This window comes from Ursus maritimus, unplaced genomic scaffold (assembly GCF_017311325.1).
Source record: "Ursus maritimus isolate PB19 unplaced genomic scaffold, ASM1731132v1 scaffold_28, whole genome shotgun sequence".
Lineage (NCBI taxonomy): Eukaryota > Metazoa > Chordata > Mammalia > Carnivora > Ursidae > Ursus > Ursus maritimus.
Window position 1 is genome coordinate 24,051,407 of NW_024425341.1, and position 15,886 is coordinate 24,067,292.

General features: G+C 38.0%; 1 protein-coding gene across 1 annotated transcript in view; it reads left to right on the forward strand.

Annotated features, from left to right (window-relative positions):
• The window catches only part of CSMD1 (CUB and Sushi multiple domains 1), a 1,580,412-nt gene that overhangs the window by 1,470,202 nt on the left and 94,324 nt on the right, over positions 1 to 15,886 (forward strand). The window contains exon 50 of the mRNA XM_040643176.1: positions 7,966 to 8,151. Within this exon, the coding sequence (XP_040499110.1) occupies positions 7,966 to 8,151 (186 nt within the window). The remainder of the gene's footprint in view (positions 1 to 7,965; positions 8,152 to 15,886) is intronic.

Here is a 15,886-nt window from a genome sequence, read left to right on the forward strand (position 1 = left end):
CATTAACGGAGGTCCCCCCCTGCCTTAATTTAAATAACTCTCCTCATTTTTTCCTTTCTTTTAGTAGTTTGTTCTGTCTCTTTGTAACACTAATTACAGTTTTTACAATACACAATTGTATATTTGTTTCTGAGCCAATCTGTCTCATCAAGAAGTAGTAAAATCTCACTAGTAGGCTCTAAGGTTCTGGCTCTGAGCTTCAGCTTCTTCTGGCTCTGAGCTTCAGCTTCTCTCCCCTTCTCCCTCCCACTCACTCACTCTCTCTCTATCAAATAAACACATAAAATCTTAAAAAAAAAGAAAGAAAGAAAGAAAGAAAGAAAGAAAGAAAGAAAAGAAAATCCATATTTCCAGATCACTTTTTAATTACTGTCTTGCTATTAACTAAATCTGGAAAAGTTCCATTTTAGTTGGAAATGGAAGGAAGAGACGTAAACAGTTTGTTCACCCCTCACGGAAAGAAAGTAGAAGAGAGGAAGGAATTAGTATCAAGTAAACGTTGACACTGTACAATGTTATAACTTCAAGACTAGATATTCCCATAGCTACATATAGAATTATAAGATCCTAAAGACCATACGTTTTCTTATTTTAATTAGCAACAAATATGATGATTAACCTATAATAACTGCTCAAAAATGTTAATAAAGTCAGTGAATAAATTGGAAAAAAAAAAAAAGAGGAAAAGGAAAAGCTCAGTTTTATCCACTACTGTTGACACCATGCTTTGTACCCATCCTGGCACATAGTAGGTAATAAATATTGTCAAGCAAATGAAGGAACAGATTGTTCTTATTCGTTGTTTGGCGGGATGTGTGAAATAGATCTTAGATATGCCCCAAAGTCTCCCATTGAACAATGTTAGATGATTTCTGTAGAACTATTTGCTTCACTAATCATTGTGTAAAAGGGGGCACCACTACTGATCCCCAAATGCATTTCTCCAAAACGTCTATCTGTTCCTCAGTATGAAGAATATATTAAGCATAATGATATTTCTCTTTTCTACTTCACATAAATGCAGTAATGCTCAAGTTAGATAAGTTGAATACTGTCAAATTAGGGGATATTTATTCTTGTCACTAACAAAATAGCTGTTTGGAATAACCTAAAACTCATCACAAAATGTGGCTGAGTTTATTCAGAACTTTAACAAATGTAAGGATTTAGAATTTTACAGGTATAACTTACATGAATGTGTGTCTGAGTAACTAGATACGTTATTAGGGCATTGCATATAAGTTTAGTTTCTTGATCTTTAGGGAAAACACACAGAAACCACAGGATAATTCTTCATCCAAATATAACTCTTTTATAAGTATCTATATTAATGGTTCTAGAGAAAATCTTAGTTGAAAATAAAATTCTACAAATCCTTGTAAATAACAAAAATACCTACATAGGCTTTCATAGGCAGTTACATACCCTAAATTTTCACATTTATAATTTTCATCAAAATAATGTGGTCAGTGAAAATATTCAAAATTAAAATATAGTACTTACACATTATAAACTTAAAGTGAAACATTTTCTTACTGTTTAAATTATGAACTTAATAAATCCACATACTGAAATTCAGTACCGTGGTAATTTTTGAAAAACTTTAAAATTATACCTTTGATAATATAATATTTTCCATTTCCCATAAATAAGTGAACGTAACATGAGAGCTATGATATTCAAGGTAGTGGGAAGGAAGAAAAATTCCCAAGAAAAGTCTGCTCTACCTGGTGGAAGAACAGGAAAGGCACAGCCAGACAAGAGAGGAAATATTTAGTCAATACTCATTCTCCATCCAAACCTTAAAAACTTGTGGCCATACCCTCCCACTGAATGCAAAGACCAAGTGGAAAGCTTTCTAAGCTATCTCAGATGCCGCAGCCGTCCCCACTGGCTAGTGTCCAAGAAGGCTGTGAGGCAGCATCAGTGATACCACCTGGGAAATTGAACCCCACCCCACCTGGTGGTGATGAGCGCCCTCTCTTGCTGGAGTAGTATTAAAGGACACATACTTGGGAGTCAGAAATGTCACCATTCCTCAACTATGACAAAACCATCATCCCTCTACATGTCAGTGGAGGCTACATGGGAAGCAATAAAGAAGTGCTCCCTACTCTCCCAGCTAGACATGTATCAGTGGAGACCTAAAGGCAAGCTGGAATTCCCACATTGCCCAGCAAGGACCCCATTTACCTGCTTTTCCATCCCCACCTGGAGGTAGAGGTGGGACCTCCCTTCACCTACTAGAGTGCTGTTAGATAAGGCTTAGAAAAACATAAGATTTAAATAAGAGCCAGAGTTTTATGAATGAGTAAATGTTCACAATGTCTGGGTGTTAATGCAGTATCACCCATCATACCAAGAAATGGGAAAATACCAAATTAAATGAGATGAGACTATCAATAGAAGTCAGAGCCAAGGTGACACAGGTGCTAGAATGCTCTAAGATTCTAAAGCAGCCATCATCAACAATTATAATGTAGGTGAGCATTTTATTATATTATGCCTACGAATCTGCATAAATAATTAAAAAATAGGAAGTCTCAGCAAAGAAATAAAAGATACAAAGAATAACCAAATGGGAATATTAGAACTAAAAAATACAATAAATGAAATAAAAAGAAAAAAAAAAAAACCCAGGAGATGGACCCAACAGCAGAACAGGGAGGACAGAGGAAAGTACCTCTTTCCTCCGAGTCTAAGATAGAATGATAGAAATTACCCACTTTGAAAAACAGAGAGAAATCATGCTTTAAAAAAAATGAGCTGAACCTCCCAGGCCATGGACTGAGTCTCTCAGACCATGAACTGAGCCTCCCAGACCATGGGACTGTAACAAATGAGCTGACATGTCTGTCATCAGACTCCCAGAGGAAGAAAAAGAAGATGGAGAGGCTGACAGAGTGCTTGAAGAGACATGGCTGAAAGCCTCCCAGATTTGGCAAAATATGTAAACCTAACAGATTCAAAATGCTAAGTGAACCCCAAATACCAGAAACCCAAATAAATGCACAATAAGGCACATCATGGTGGAGTTTTTGAAGAGTAAAGGAAAAGAAAACAAGTCCTGAAAGAAGCCAGGCACAAACAACGGATCACCTATAGGGAAATAAGGATTCTAATGACAGTAGATTTCTCATCAGAAACCCTGGTGGGTAGAAGGAAGTGGAACAGCGTTTTTTAAAGGCTGAAAGAAAATAACCCAGAATTTTATAGTTAGCAAAAAATATTGTTAAAGGTCTTTTATCTAATAGGATTGTAGTGAATAATAAGTGACATGATTTCTATATTATCTGCCTCTGATGCCTTTCTTATTAGACTATACCAAATTCACTGTTACTTGGCTACAACATGATTATAAACACAAAACAAATTCAGGCACAAATATTTTAAAGTAGAACCAAAATATAGATGGCAATTTGGAATATTCTTCTATTAGAATTCTTTTTTTAAAAGATTTTATTTATTTATTTATTTATTTATTTATTTAGGAGAAAGAGAGAGGGAGACCACAGAGGGAGAGGGAGAGGGAGAAGCTGACTCCCCACAGACAGGGAACTAAAGTGGGGCTTAATCCCAGGACCCCAAGATCATGACCTGAGCCGAAGGCAGACGCTTAACTGACTGAGTGCCCTCTTATATTAGAATTCTTAATTAATTTTTATATGTGTATATATATATAAAGTGACATGAATGTACATACATTTTAATTAATAGAAAATTCTTATATGCTTAAATTGTATACTTATAACCCCTCAAATCCATTGTCTACATTTGAGACACTGGCTACGTCACTGCATCGTTCCTCATTATGCTTTAGACAGAATGTATGAGGGATTTGCATTGTTCTCTTGCAATGCAGGTCCTCTTCTGTCCCTCTTAGCACATCTTATTCTTTACAGAGCATTTCATGGGCTCTTGTTCCTGAGCTTATCAGTGGTCCTTCATTTTTGGTTATGCTCCTTTCGTATGTGATGTTCAACTATGTTTTTTGGTTATAAACTTGGTACCTATCAGATTTCTTGCATATCCTGTTTCAGACATTTTTACTTAAACATATCTCTTACCTTAACCAAGCCATAGGAATCTCTACTGCAGGATACTATTTTTATTCCAGGCTTTACAGTATGGATGATTAATCTGCCTCTTGGTTTGCCTTAGCCTTATGAGTGGGGGCCAGATAATGAAAAGGTAGACATTCCATTTTGAGATAATGGGATATGAGATAGGATACTGATAGAGTATGAAGCAGATGTTTAAATGAGTGGACAACACTTAGTCACCAAACAAATCAGGGCTGTGTAAAGAAAGAAGTGAGTGAAAGATTCTGACCTGACTGACTGGGAGAAAGTTTGTCAGTTCAGCTACAGTGAAGGTCAGGTGACAACCCCAGGACCTGCACACATTTAGCTTGAGATGTGGGCATTGCTCAAGTGGACCGAGTGAGTATCAAGCCATGGGAATCATCAGCCTAAGGCAATAATCAAAGCCCAAGAATCACTTAGCTCATTGAAGGGGAAAAAAAAAAGAGAAAGAAAAAAAAAAAAAAAAGCAAACCAAATGGTACAGTGTTGAAACTTGGACAGATAGCAGAAAGAATAGGAGCCATTGTAAGTTATAGGGAACAATCATTTAAAGAAGTTGGAAAAAATCAGAGAAGTGTTTAAACCTACAGAGACAACAGTGACTATTGTTTGGTCTTAAATACATAAAGAAAAAATCCCAAGTAGGGTTCATACTATAAAAGAAGAATAGGACACTGGACAGTGGAGTAACTCTTCCATTTATGTATCTGAAGCCAAAATGTTGAATAGCTCATGAGATATGTAATAGAAATAAGCTAATTTACTACTGATTTCCTCTTTGCCCTCTTTAATAAATAGATTACAGGAGTTAATCCTTGCAACTCGTATTTTTCTTTGGAAAAGAAATAAATATAAATGATGATTGTATATATAACTACTACTAATAATAATAATGCTTTCTTATTTATTGAATGCCTACATTGTATAAACCCAGTGGCAGTTGTTCTGTATACATTATCATTGACTCTGCACAATTACCTCTGAGGTGGCCTTTATTAACCTGAAAGCAATGAGACAACATTCATTAAGTCTTTTAACTAAAATCATAGAGCTGGCAAATGTCAGGGACAAGAACTAATACAGAAATATGACTTTAAAGTCTGTGTTCTTTGACAGAAGATAATTTTAAAGGATAATTATGTGGTCATTTGCCTAGGTTGTCTGGGAAATATAATGCTATATTAGTATATTTTTTTAAAAAATGAAGATTTATTGCATTTAGCTATAATAAAAGTAAGAACCTACCGCATATTTTGAAAGTCACGTGCATTTAGCTCATTGACATTTAAAAAGTGCTCTAAAGAATATCTGCCACCTAGTAATCATACAAAAGTTTTGGAAGGAATGAATGAATGAGTCAATACTAGATGTTAGTGGGAGGTTCCTTTATCCCATGAACCTAAATTTCTAAGTCTGTTAGGATTATACCATTTATCTTCATTGAATCAGAAGTGTGAGAATGTCATGGTTGATTGATTGCCAACCTTTATTTTAAGCCCCGCCAAACAGCCTACTGTTAAGACAGTCTAGAGAGGCTAAAACCCATAGCTCAAGGCCAAATACAGATTCCCAGTTGTTGTTCAGATGACAGAAAGTGGGTCTCCTTAAGTCCTTGGAATCAGGGTTCATGTGTGAAATAAGCTTTCAGATTTAGCAGAAGTAGTCAGAAAGCGTTTCTTTTTTGGCCTCCAGCATATGAATCCCTTTAAGGTAGGCTTTCATGGGTGTCTGTAGAATGTCACCTGCCAAAGAAATGTCATTTCATTTGGTGCTTACTCTGAACAAGAGCTAGAAAGTAGCTGGACACCGGGCATGCTTCAGCGAGCAGGAGATAAATTTAGGTTTGCAAGAATGAACAAATGATTATTTCTGAGAAACAAACTGAGGATTTCAGAGGGGAGGAGGGTGGGGGAATGGGATAGGCTGATGATGGGTAGTAAGGAGGGCACGTATTGCATGGTGCACTGGGTGATATACGCAACTAATGAATCATTGAACTTTACATCAAAATCTAGGGATGTACTGTATGGTGACTAACATAATATAATAAAAAAATATTATTATAAAAAAAATCCAAGAGGAATTGGTGAAGAGACAAGAGATTGGTGATCCCAAGAGATCCAATTGCAAAGGACATTCACTGCATTCAATAAATTAAGATGAACATTTTGCAATTCCTTGATACATTGCCTCAATAAAGCAATAGCTTTGGAAAGCCAGAGGTTACTAATTATTTTAAGTACTTTGTCCAGAATCATGTCTATATGTCCAAGTTTTTATCCTCTACCTACTGCAAATATTTATTATAGTATGCTTCAAATATATATATATATATAAACATATGTATGTATTTTCACATATATATATATACACACACACACACACACTCTGCATATGTATTTTTTTAGATGGTTGAAATAGCTGATTAGACATGTAAGCACAAGAGAAACTTGAGTACTTGGACTTTCCAGAGGTTTGATCTTTATCAGCCACTACATTAAAATTTTTTTTTTACCTCTATGATAATTTTCCATTGCATTTATTGAAGATCGTGCTAAAGAAACAAAGAACAACAACCAGAAGACTCAGAGGGAACCACAGGTAGTTTAGTGGGCTCTCGTAGAATTAGAAGGTGGTCTCAGTTGGGAGTCACAGGTCTGCTCTGTGGCCCCAGGTTGTACACATAGTCGTTCTGATACCCTAGGCAAGTCGTTTTCTCCTTCTGACCCTCAGTTTTCCTTATCTGTAAAACTATAAGTTCATATAAAGTCGTTCAACCTATTCTTCCAGCTCTAACATGCTACATGTGTTTTCTCATTGGAATCAATGTGGAAACATTTTTAAATGACCCAAATTTAAAATCCATAAGGTGAATAATATATGAAATATTCATTGGGTAAAGGAAGGCCATTACTTTAGTTATTGGGAACTTCTCTTTGACAAGGACACCTGAATTTGGTATGTGTCATTGGGAATAACTCTCCATCTCTTTGTCCTACCTTACTATTTTGTTTCTTTATTGTAACTTACAGTCATGTTACTTGAGAGGTGTTTTTTTGTTTGTTTGTTTTGTTTTGCTTTGTTTCTTTATGTCTCATAGTAGGTAAGTCTGGATCAGAGCTAGGAAATTGAAGAAGGGAGTGTTTACACGGAACTCTCCCTTCATCTGCCTTGTCTTTAAAACATATCTGCTTCCTTCATGCCACTTTCTTGTGTGGCCTCACACTGAGAACAGGCTTGCTTAGCACCTGTAGGACTGAGCTCTCTGCTTTAAGTACCCTCCCTTTCTCCTCCTGGATTTTAGTTCCTCAAGGGCCTGTGTTCTGATAGGTATTTTATAAGATAACAGATAAGATGATCATAGAAGCATTGATCATCTTGGCTAAGTCATTTGCCTTTTATTAGCACTGCCTGGTGCTTTAAGGAAAACCAGTCATGGCAGGAGGGGAAGGTGCACACGAGGGGAGGTTAGACCGTTGACTTCAGCTGTGATTCCTGAGAAATCTCAGCACCAAGGCGTCAGTAGATTTTGTGATGGTAAAGCTGCTGTTCCGTCCTTTCTTTGCAATAGTGAATGAAGTGGGAGGCACCGAGCCTGGCCATCTGAGAACACACCTCAGTGTGTTTAAACGGTTTGACAGCAGTCAGACTTAGCTTCTGGGATCATAATCACACAGGCGTTTTATTCTGAGCAGTTTTCCATGGCTTCTCCTTAGCCCTCAAGAGCCTTAAGACTTTGAAAATGTGTCCCTTATCCTACACATTAGAAATATAAATATTTAACAGTTTGTCTCTGCACTGGAGAGGAACAGTAAGAACCGAACAAGGAAATACCATAAAGTCTTGTAAGAATAACTGCATTTCTGCCATTTCTTTCCAGCTGTGTCCTGTGGCATCCCCGAGTCCCCGGGGAACGGTTCATTTACGGGCAACGAGTTCGCGTTGGATAGTAAAGTGACGTATGAATGTAATGAGGGCTTTCAGCTAGAAGCTGGCCAGCAAGCAGCCGCCGTGTGTCGGGAAGACGGATTATGGAACAACACAGGGAAGCCCCCCACGTGTAAACGTGAGTGTTCCAGGGCCTTTGCACGTCTTGGCCGATTTAATTGGGAGTGAGATTCATGGGTGAGAACTCCAGATTCCAAAGCGTGGAGACCCTCTTCCACAGCATGTGAGGCCTTGGTCACTTGCATTGTGGTAATAGTAGAGCCAATCTACGTTTGAGAATGCTAAAAAAAAAATTAAAAAAAAAGATAAAAAAATAAAATCAATCTATTCCACAGAAAATGCTCCAACCATGTAAGATAAGCTCATCCTTCTTGAAAGTTGGTCAAATAGAATCACACTGTCATGTTAGGATCTAGGCTGTATGATTTATACAGCAAACCTCAACCATGCTGTCACTTTCAATTTGGTTAGATGAATTCGAGAGGATATTGAGACACATAGCCTGGCGATAGCAGTCTATGCAAAATATTAAGACATAATTCAACCTGAGTTTCCTATTCACCTCCCACCTCTTTATAAATTCCTCGAGGTTAAAGGTAGTGCCTTGCTTCTCTGTGTCTCACCTACTCTACGTAATACACTGGTGCTCCTTAAATGAGTCACTGATTTGTGAAGAAGAGTAGGTTTTCTGGAAAGCTCTTGATGGTATATAATTATATCCTTGTAAGTGTCAGAAGTTTGGGCCCATGCTGGAACTGTAGTCTTAAAAAATAATAATTAAGTCCATAATGCAGAGCCAAAGAGAGCAAAAGTTCACACACACACACACACACACACACACACACGCATGCATAAGGTACACCACGATTTTCTTTGTATCTATATCAAAACTAGCCTCAAACTGGAAATCATCTAACTACCTGGTTTCTAAAAATTAAAAACTATATAATATTTCTGCATAAACTATTTTCACTCTTGTGATATTTGAAAAATGTTTCCACATGATCTTCAGTTATAAAACTAGTTTATTGACCTCTTTTTGTGTATAGTATTTTGGTCGTGTTAAAATTATTTAAACTTCTTACCTATGAACACATTAATGTTTACAGAATATAATTGACTTTCCTCCATAGTTCTTGTTTTTCCTATGATCATTTTCATCTATTTATTTATTTTATTTTGCAGATAATTATTGCTTTTCCTGAGAGGCAGTGAGATACAATGGAGACAATAGTAATATTTCCCACTTTTTTATTTAATAAAGTATTATTTTATTATAATTAAGAACAGTACAGGACGCTAGAATAAGATACATCGGTAGGTTTTTAAGTTCAATCCTAGATAAAATCATTCTCTCAAAATGATAGCCTAACCCCACACATGGCAATAACACTATGTTTTGGGCTCTTTTTATTTTATTTTATTTTATTTTATTTTATTTTATAAAGTTTGTAGGAATCATTCAAGGATTAACTTCTTTTTTTTATTTTAAAGATCTTATTTATTCGACAGAGATAGAGACAGCCAGCGAGAGAGGGAACACAAGCAGGGGGAGTGGGAGAGGAAGAAGCAGGCTCATAGCGGAGGAGCCTGATGTGGGGCTCGATCCCATAACGCCAGGATCACACCGTGAGCCGAAGGCAGATGCTCAACCGCTGTGCCACCCAGGCGCCCCTGGGCTCTTTATAATGAGAACAATTGCCTATGCGTTTAAGACACCGCTCACTTTGCACACAGCTTAGAGGTTGTGGTGAATAATCCTTGTCAATGTAAAGTGTCTACTACGGACCATACATTTCAAATAGCTTATCTCTAAATCTCCTGACAGTTCTGAAAAGGGAGGACGCACAGGACCTTCCCAATGAAGTAAAAGCCACTAGTCTGCAGAGTTCAGGTTGAATTCCATTCTCTCCAGTTCTAAATCCAGTGCCCTTTTCGTTATGCCAGTGATTCAGCACCCTGGTTACACATAAAGTCATGTAGGGAGCTTTAAATATTACTAATGTCCAGGTCTGACTCTCTGAGATCCTGAGTTAACTAGTCTTGGATGGAAAACACATCAGTGATTTTTTGTTTTAAGTTCTCTGGGTGCTATGCTTAAAATGTCAACTATGTGCTAGGTTTTAAAGGCAAAGCCATTTAAAATGTGTATAGTGTCTGAGAGAGACCTGATAAATGACAAGGTAACTGTGTAAATGATGTAAATGTCATTTTTATTCTCACATCATTTTTTAAAATAGACTTTGTCTTTTAGAACAACTTTAGGTTTGTAGCAAAAATAAGCAGGAAGTACAGAGATTTCCGATATACTCCCTCCCCCCCCATTATCAACATTCCCCACCAACAGATGGAGAGGTTCATTCGTTACAAGTGATGAGCCTATCTTGATACATCATTATCACCCAAAGCTCAGAGCTTACATCGGGGTTCACTCTTGGCATCATACATTCTGTAGGTTTGGACAAATGGATAAATACATATATCCACCATTATGGTATCATACAGATATTTTCTCTGCCCTAAAAATCTTTGTGCTCTGCCTGTTATCCGCCCCCCCCACTCTGCTCCCCTCAATGCCTAGTACCCAGGTGTTGATCTTTTCCCCTATCTCCATAGTTTTGCCTTTCCCAGAATGCCATATAGTTGGAATCATACACTATGCAGCCTTTTCAGACTGTTGTGGGTTTTTTTTTTTTTTTTCACTTAGTGACATGCATTTAGGCTTTCTCTATGTCTTTTCATGGCTTGATAGCTCATTCCTTTATGGTGCTGCATTTTATTTTGTTGTCTGGGTGGACCAAGTTTATCCATTCGCCTACTGAAGGACAGCTTGGTTACTTCCAAGTGTTGGCTCTTATGAGTAAAGCTACTCTAAGCATTCAGGTGCAGGTTTTATGTGGGTATACTTTTTCAACTCCTTTGAATAAATACCATGAAGTATGATTGTTGGGTCGTATGGTAAGGGTATGTTTAGTTTTCCAAAGTGGCTGCGCCATTTTGCATTCCCCCCCAGCGAGTGAGAGTTCCTGTTGCTCCACAGCCTCGTCAGCATTTGGTGCCGTCAGTGCTGGGGATCTTAGCCGTTCTAACGCATGGGTGGGGGTATCTCCTTGTTGTGATTTGCACTTCCCTGCTGACCTATGCTGTGGAGCATCTTTTCATGTGCTTTTTGTCATTGGTCTACCTTCTTTGATGAGGCTTATATGTAGGGCTTTTGCCCACTTTTCATCAAGATGTTCGCTTTATTGTTGAGTTTTAAGAGTTCTTTGAATGTTTTGGCTACCAGTCCTTAATCAGAGACCCCTTTTCCAAGCATTTCCTCCCAGTCTGTGGCTTGTCTTCTCCTTCTCTTGATGGTGTCTTTCACAGAGCAGGAGTTTTCAATTTTAATGGAGGACAAGTTATCAATTAGTTATTTCATGGAACATGCCTTTGGTGTTGTCTTTATTTTTTTTTTTATTATTATTATTTTTTTTAAAGATCTTATTTATTTATGTGACAGAGAGACAGCCAGCGAGAGAGGGAACACAGCAGGGGGAGTGGGAGAGGAAGAAGCAGGCTCACAGTGGAGGAGCCCGATGTGGGACTCAATCCCGGCACGCCAGGATCACGCCCCGAGCCGAAGGCAGACGCCCTAACGACTGCGCCACCCAGGCGCCCCTGGTGTTGTCTTTATACAGTTATCCCCCCAATTAAGGGTCTGGATTTTCTCCTATGTTACCTTTTAGGAGTTTTATACTTCACATTTGGGTCTTTGGTCCATTTTAAAGTCATTTTCGTGACAGGTGTAAGGTCTATGCCTGTCTTCATCTTGGCATGAGGACATCTGGTTGTTCTAGTGCTATTTGTTGAAAGTCTATCTTTGCTCCATTTGTATTGCTTTTTGCTCCTTTGCCAAAGATCAGTTTACTATGTGTTTGGGGATCTATTTCTGGGCTTAATAGTCTGCTCCATCAATCTATGTGTCTGTTTTTTTTTTTTTTTCCAGTACCACAGTGACTTCACACTTTTGTTTTTATTTGGTTAAAACAGAATATAAAATGACACTTTTTAAAAAAATGTGTTTAATATGAATGCAACAATTTGGAAACTTAACCAAAAGAATATTTTCCATTTTCCTACAAAATCAGTCTTGTTTTTGGTTGCAAACAGTTCTAGGGACATAACTGATTTTAGTAAAAATGCCCTGATGGACACAGATTACTTACATAATTTTTAAAGCTATAGGGAAAGCTTTAAAGCCATCATTTTTCCTAAAGATAATCCAGCTTATTGGGGATCACAGACATATAGTCTCAGTAGCATTTTTTTTTTTTTGCATTTTATTTTAACAAGACATTATCTTTGGGTTAGTTGGAAGCTTCCTCGCATATGTGCCTTTTACCTCCCAGATTGATGCAGTGAGCGAGAACCATTAGTATGTCACTGCAATGTTGAATTATTTCATCCTGAACACGTGCCGCACAGAATGCCTTGCCTGTAAGCGCAAACTATTTTTTATGTATGAGCCATATTCAAGTGTTAAGGCCACACCTCATTGGGCTAAGCGATTATGCACACCCAGATTTTTAGCCCTGTTCTACAGCTTGGTCTCCAGAATGCCAATGCAAGTGGTTTCTAATTGGCAATAAATGGGTCGCCATCATAAAACTCCAACATAAAGAGCCAACTATGCCAGAATTAGGAGGAAAAGAGGCACAACATAGCTTTCTAACTCCTTAGTTGGGAAGAAAGAAAGAAAGAGGCAGAGCATTTCCAAAAGAGGGAAGTGGACAAAATGCCTTGGATCCCATGGAAAAAGTGGGTGAGATACCCCAGTGGGCACAGGGAGCCAAAGAAACGGCTGGTATGGGGAGGTGCTGTACATGCCTAGCTCATCCACCCAGCGTTGGGTGACCCGGGCTTTGTGAGGACCTCTGGCTTACAACTACTGGCACAAGAAGATTGATGAGATAAGCCTTTGCCCTTTGGAATCCACAAGTGCAAGGACCTTAAACAAATGGCTGATGCAATCAGAATAGGGAAGAGATTAGATGTTGATGGGGTCCCACGGATGCTCAGGCTGGGACCAGCCTTTACAGAGGAGGTGGCATTCTGCTGGGATGAGTGCATGGTCCCGGGAAATAGTGGTAATAAGCGGACCAGTTTCTTGAATGGTCACTATAGACATTGGACCACGTCAAACGTGTCTGTGCTTTACATCATTCAATTATAATAACAATCTAGTANNNAAAGTATTGCTTTTCTTATCTTACTGATGTAATGAGAAGCAAATAACTGAAATAGATCAAATCCACAACTTGCAACCGAGTAAATGTGATTGGTCATTGTAAAAACACTGAGGGAAGTATTTCATTGCACTGAACCCGCCGTGTTGGAGGTCCCCTGTTGCCCCAGGGAAAGCTCTATGGTGACACTGATGGGGTTGGGTGCTTTGGGCATTTTGAAAGCAAGAATTGTGTGACACTCCCAGGACCTGCCTGGGGAGGTGCTCCGCTGTACTGCAGTGTGAATTCAAAGCTCTGTGCAAGGGAAGGGGCAGAGACAGGGAGAGGATGCTGAGATCGAGCCCCGCGCAATCAGGAGTCAGAGCTTAACCACCAGGCACCCCGATTAATCACTCTTTTAAGACCAGTCCTGGACACCCTATTATCTTCCAAGCTGGATTCCAAAAACTTGACACAAATTGCCCTGTTTAACTCTATGCAGTTGTCCCACTGGACAGATGAGAACCTCAGAGGGATTGGTTGGGAAAGTCGGTCGGTGTCACAGACGCAATAAGCGACCAATGGGGATTTGGTTCCATGAAACCTAGGGAGAAAGCTCCTGCTCCCAACTTTTATTCCCTTCTGCCCCTAGGAATCTCATGGCTTGTGAGTCTCGTGTGTGATAAAACTGAGCCCAGAGACAGGAAGAGAGGTGCTGCTATACAGCCCAGCATGTAATTCATTCTGGGAAGCATTAGCTAGCTGATGGTGAGGGAGCCACCTTTCATTTGAGGCTATGTAGTGGAACCAAATGACTTCAAGGACGAGGTACATTCACGTCTATAATTTTCTAGAAAAATCAGGAATGAGAGGCCTTTGGCAGTGCGAAGCCGAATGTTACATCAATTAAGAGCACTCTTCTGTGCCTATGTGAAACGTTATATTACACACAGAATGTGGCCCGATTTATACATGCTTTTGAATTTTTCTGCCTCAAAATACATATTGTAAACGGACCATTGCTTTAAAGTTACAATTAAAAAATAAATCACAAAATTATTTCTTACATACAAATGAGGATCCCAGGATAAAGAAGTTATAGTATGTTCATTTGAATGGTTGTGAAATGGGAAAAAGCCAATTTGCATTTTAAAGCTTTTATTGATACTGCTATTCAGTAACACAGACAATACATAGAGTTTTTGTAACAAAATAGAAAATCAACCCCAAATTTTCTATCATTTGAAACTTTCAGGTATTTCTTGTCTCCCTATTGTCTGTTAGATTTTATAAAAGGGAGAAATGGACATTTTGTTTAAGTTCTTTGGTATTCAAAGATTGAAAAACTTTACATCAAAAACTAGGGATGTACTGTATGGTGACTAACATAATATAATAAAAATTATCATAACAAAAAAAATAAAATACATTTGTTTAAAAAAAAAAAAGATCGTGAAAAACAATTTAATCTTGATGGGGTGGTGTTTTCTTCACTTAACTGAAATTAAAGAAATTGCACAGAGTAAACATAAAACTTTACCTCGGAGTCAGAAAATTTGGTGACTGTGGAACTCTGAAATGCGTATTTCCCCCGGGCGAGTTCCTCTGTGTACTTAGTTGGCATGACACAGTTTTCTTTCTTTACTGACTGCAGTTCTATGTAGATCAGTACCTGACTCAGGAGAACAGAAACTCTTCCGCTCTGATACATAGTAAATGTAAATGGTAAATAAAATCAGTTGGTGTGGCGGCAGGTTTACGGAAGGAAAGGCTGTAATAAATAACTGTTTCAGTGTGCGTGCAGCCCCATCCGGCAGATCTCCAAGGCAGGTGCCTGAAGCTCATTTCTTTTCATTTTAATTATTTACTGAGCCTGGATTTGGATCATTGAAGATAGGATTCATGCCGGTGGCATAATAGAACGAAGGAGGCTATTGGTATTAATGTATGGGTTTAACAGTTTGACCATATGATGAATAGATATGCATAATGTGCTTTGCATTTAGAAGAAAGGAAAACCATTAAAATTGCCCTCTAATGAAAAACGAATTCAAAGTCCTAGTCCCAATATACAGATTTTCTTTTTCAATCGCAGGTGTTAGTCAGTGAAGCAAGTTTGTCATGGACAATTTACCAGAGACCTACTATGCGCCAGGCACCCTGAGCACGTTACCTGATCAAATGCAATGTCTATGTGTTTTGGGAGAGGGAGAACAAGTTAAAGCCATACCAAATAGTTTTATATGACCTGTAAATAGCCCAAACATAGAAAAGCCAAGATTATATCTAAATAAATTATCTAGCTACTTGTCTAGCTAGCTATGTATACATCAACATATATGTATGCATATGCATTCATCTGTATATAATAAATTTATACATATATGTACACATATAATACACATATACATGTGCACATGCATGTACAAATACATGTGTATATATTTATGTATGTTATATGCACACATATGAATACATGTATATAATATATGTACATATATTTATATGTATAAATTTATATTAAATATATGTATATATTTATATATCTGTAATGCACATATGGGCACTTATAAATATAAAAGAATATTGTTCCATGAGAGACTGTGGACTCTGGGAAACAAACTGAGGGCTTCAGAGGGGAGGGGG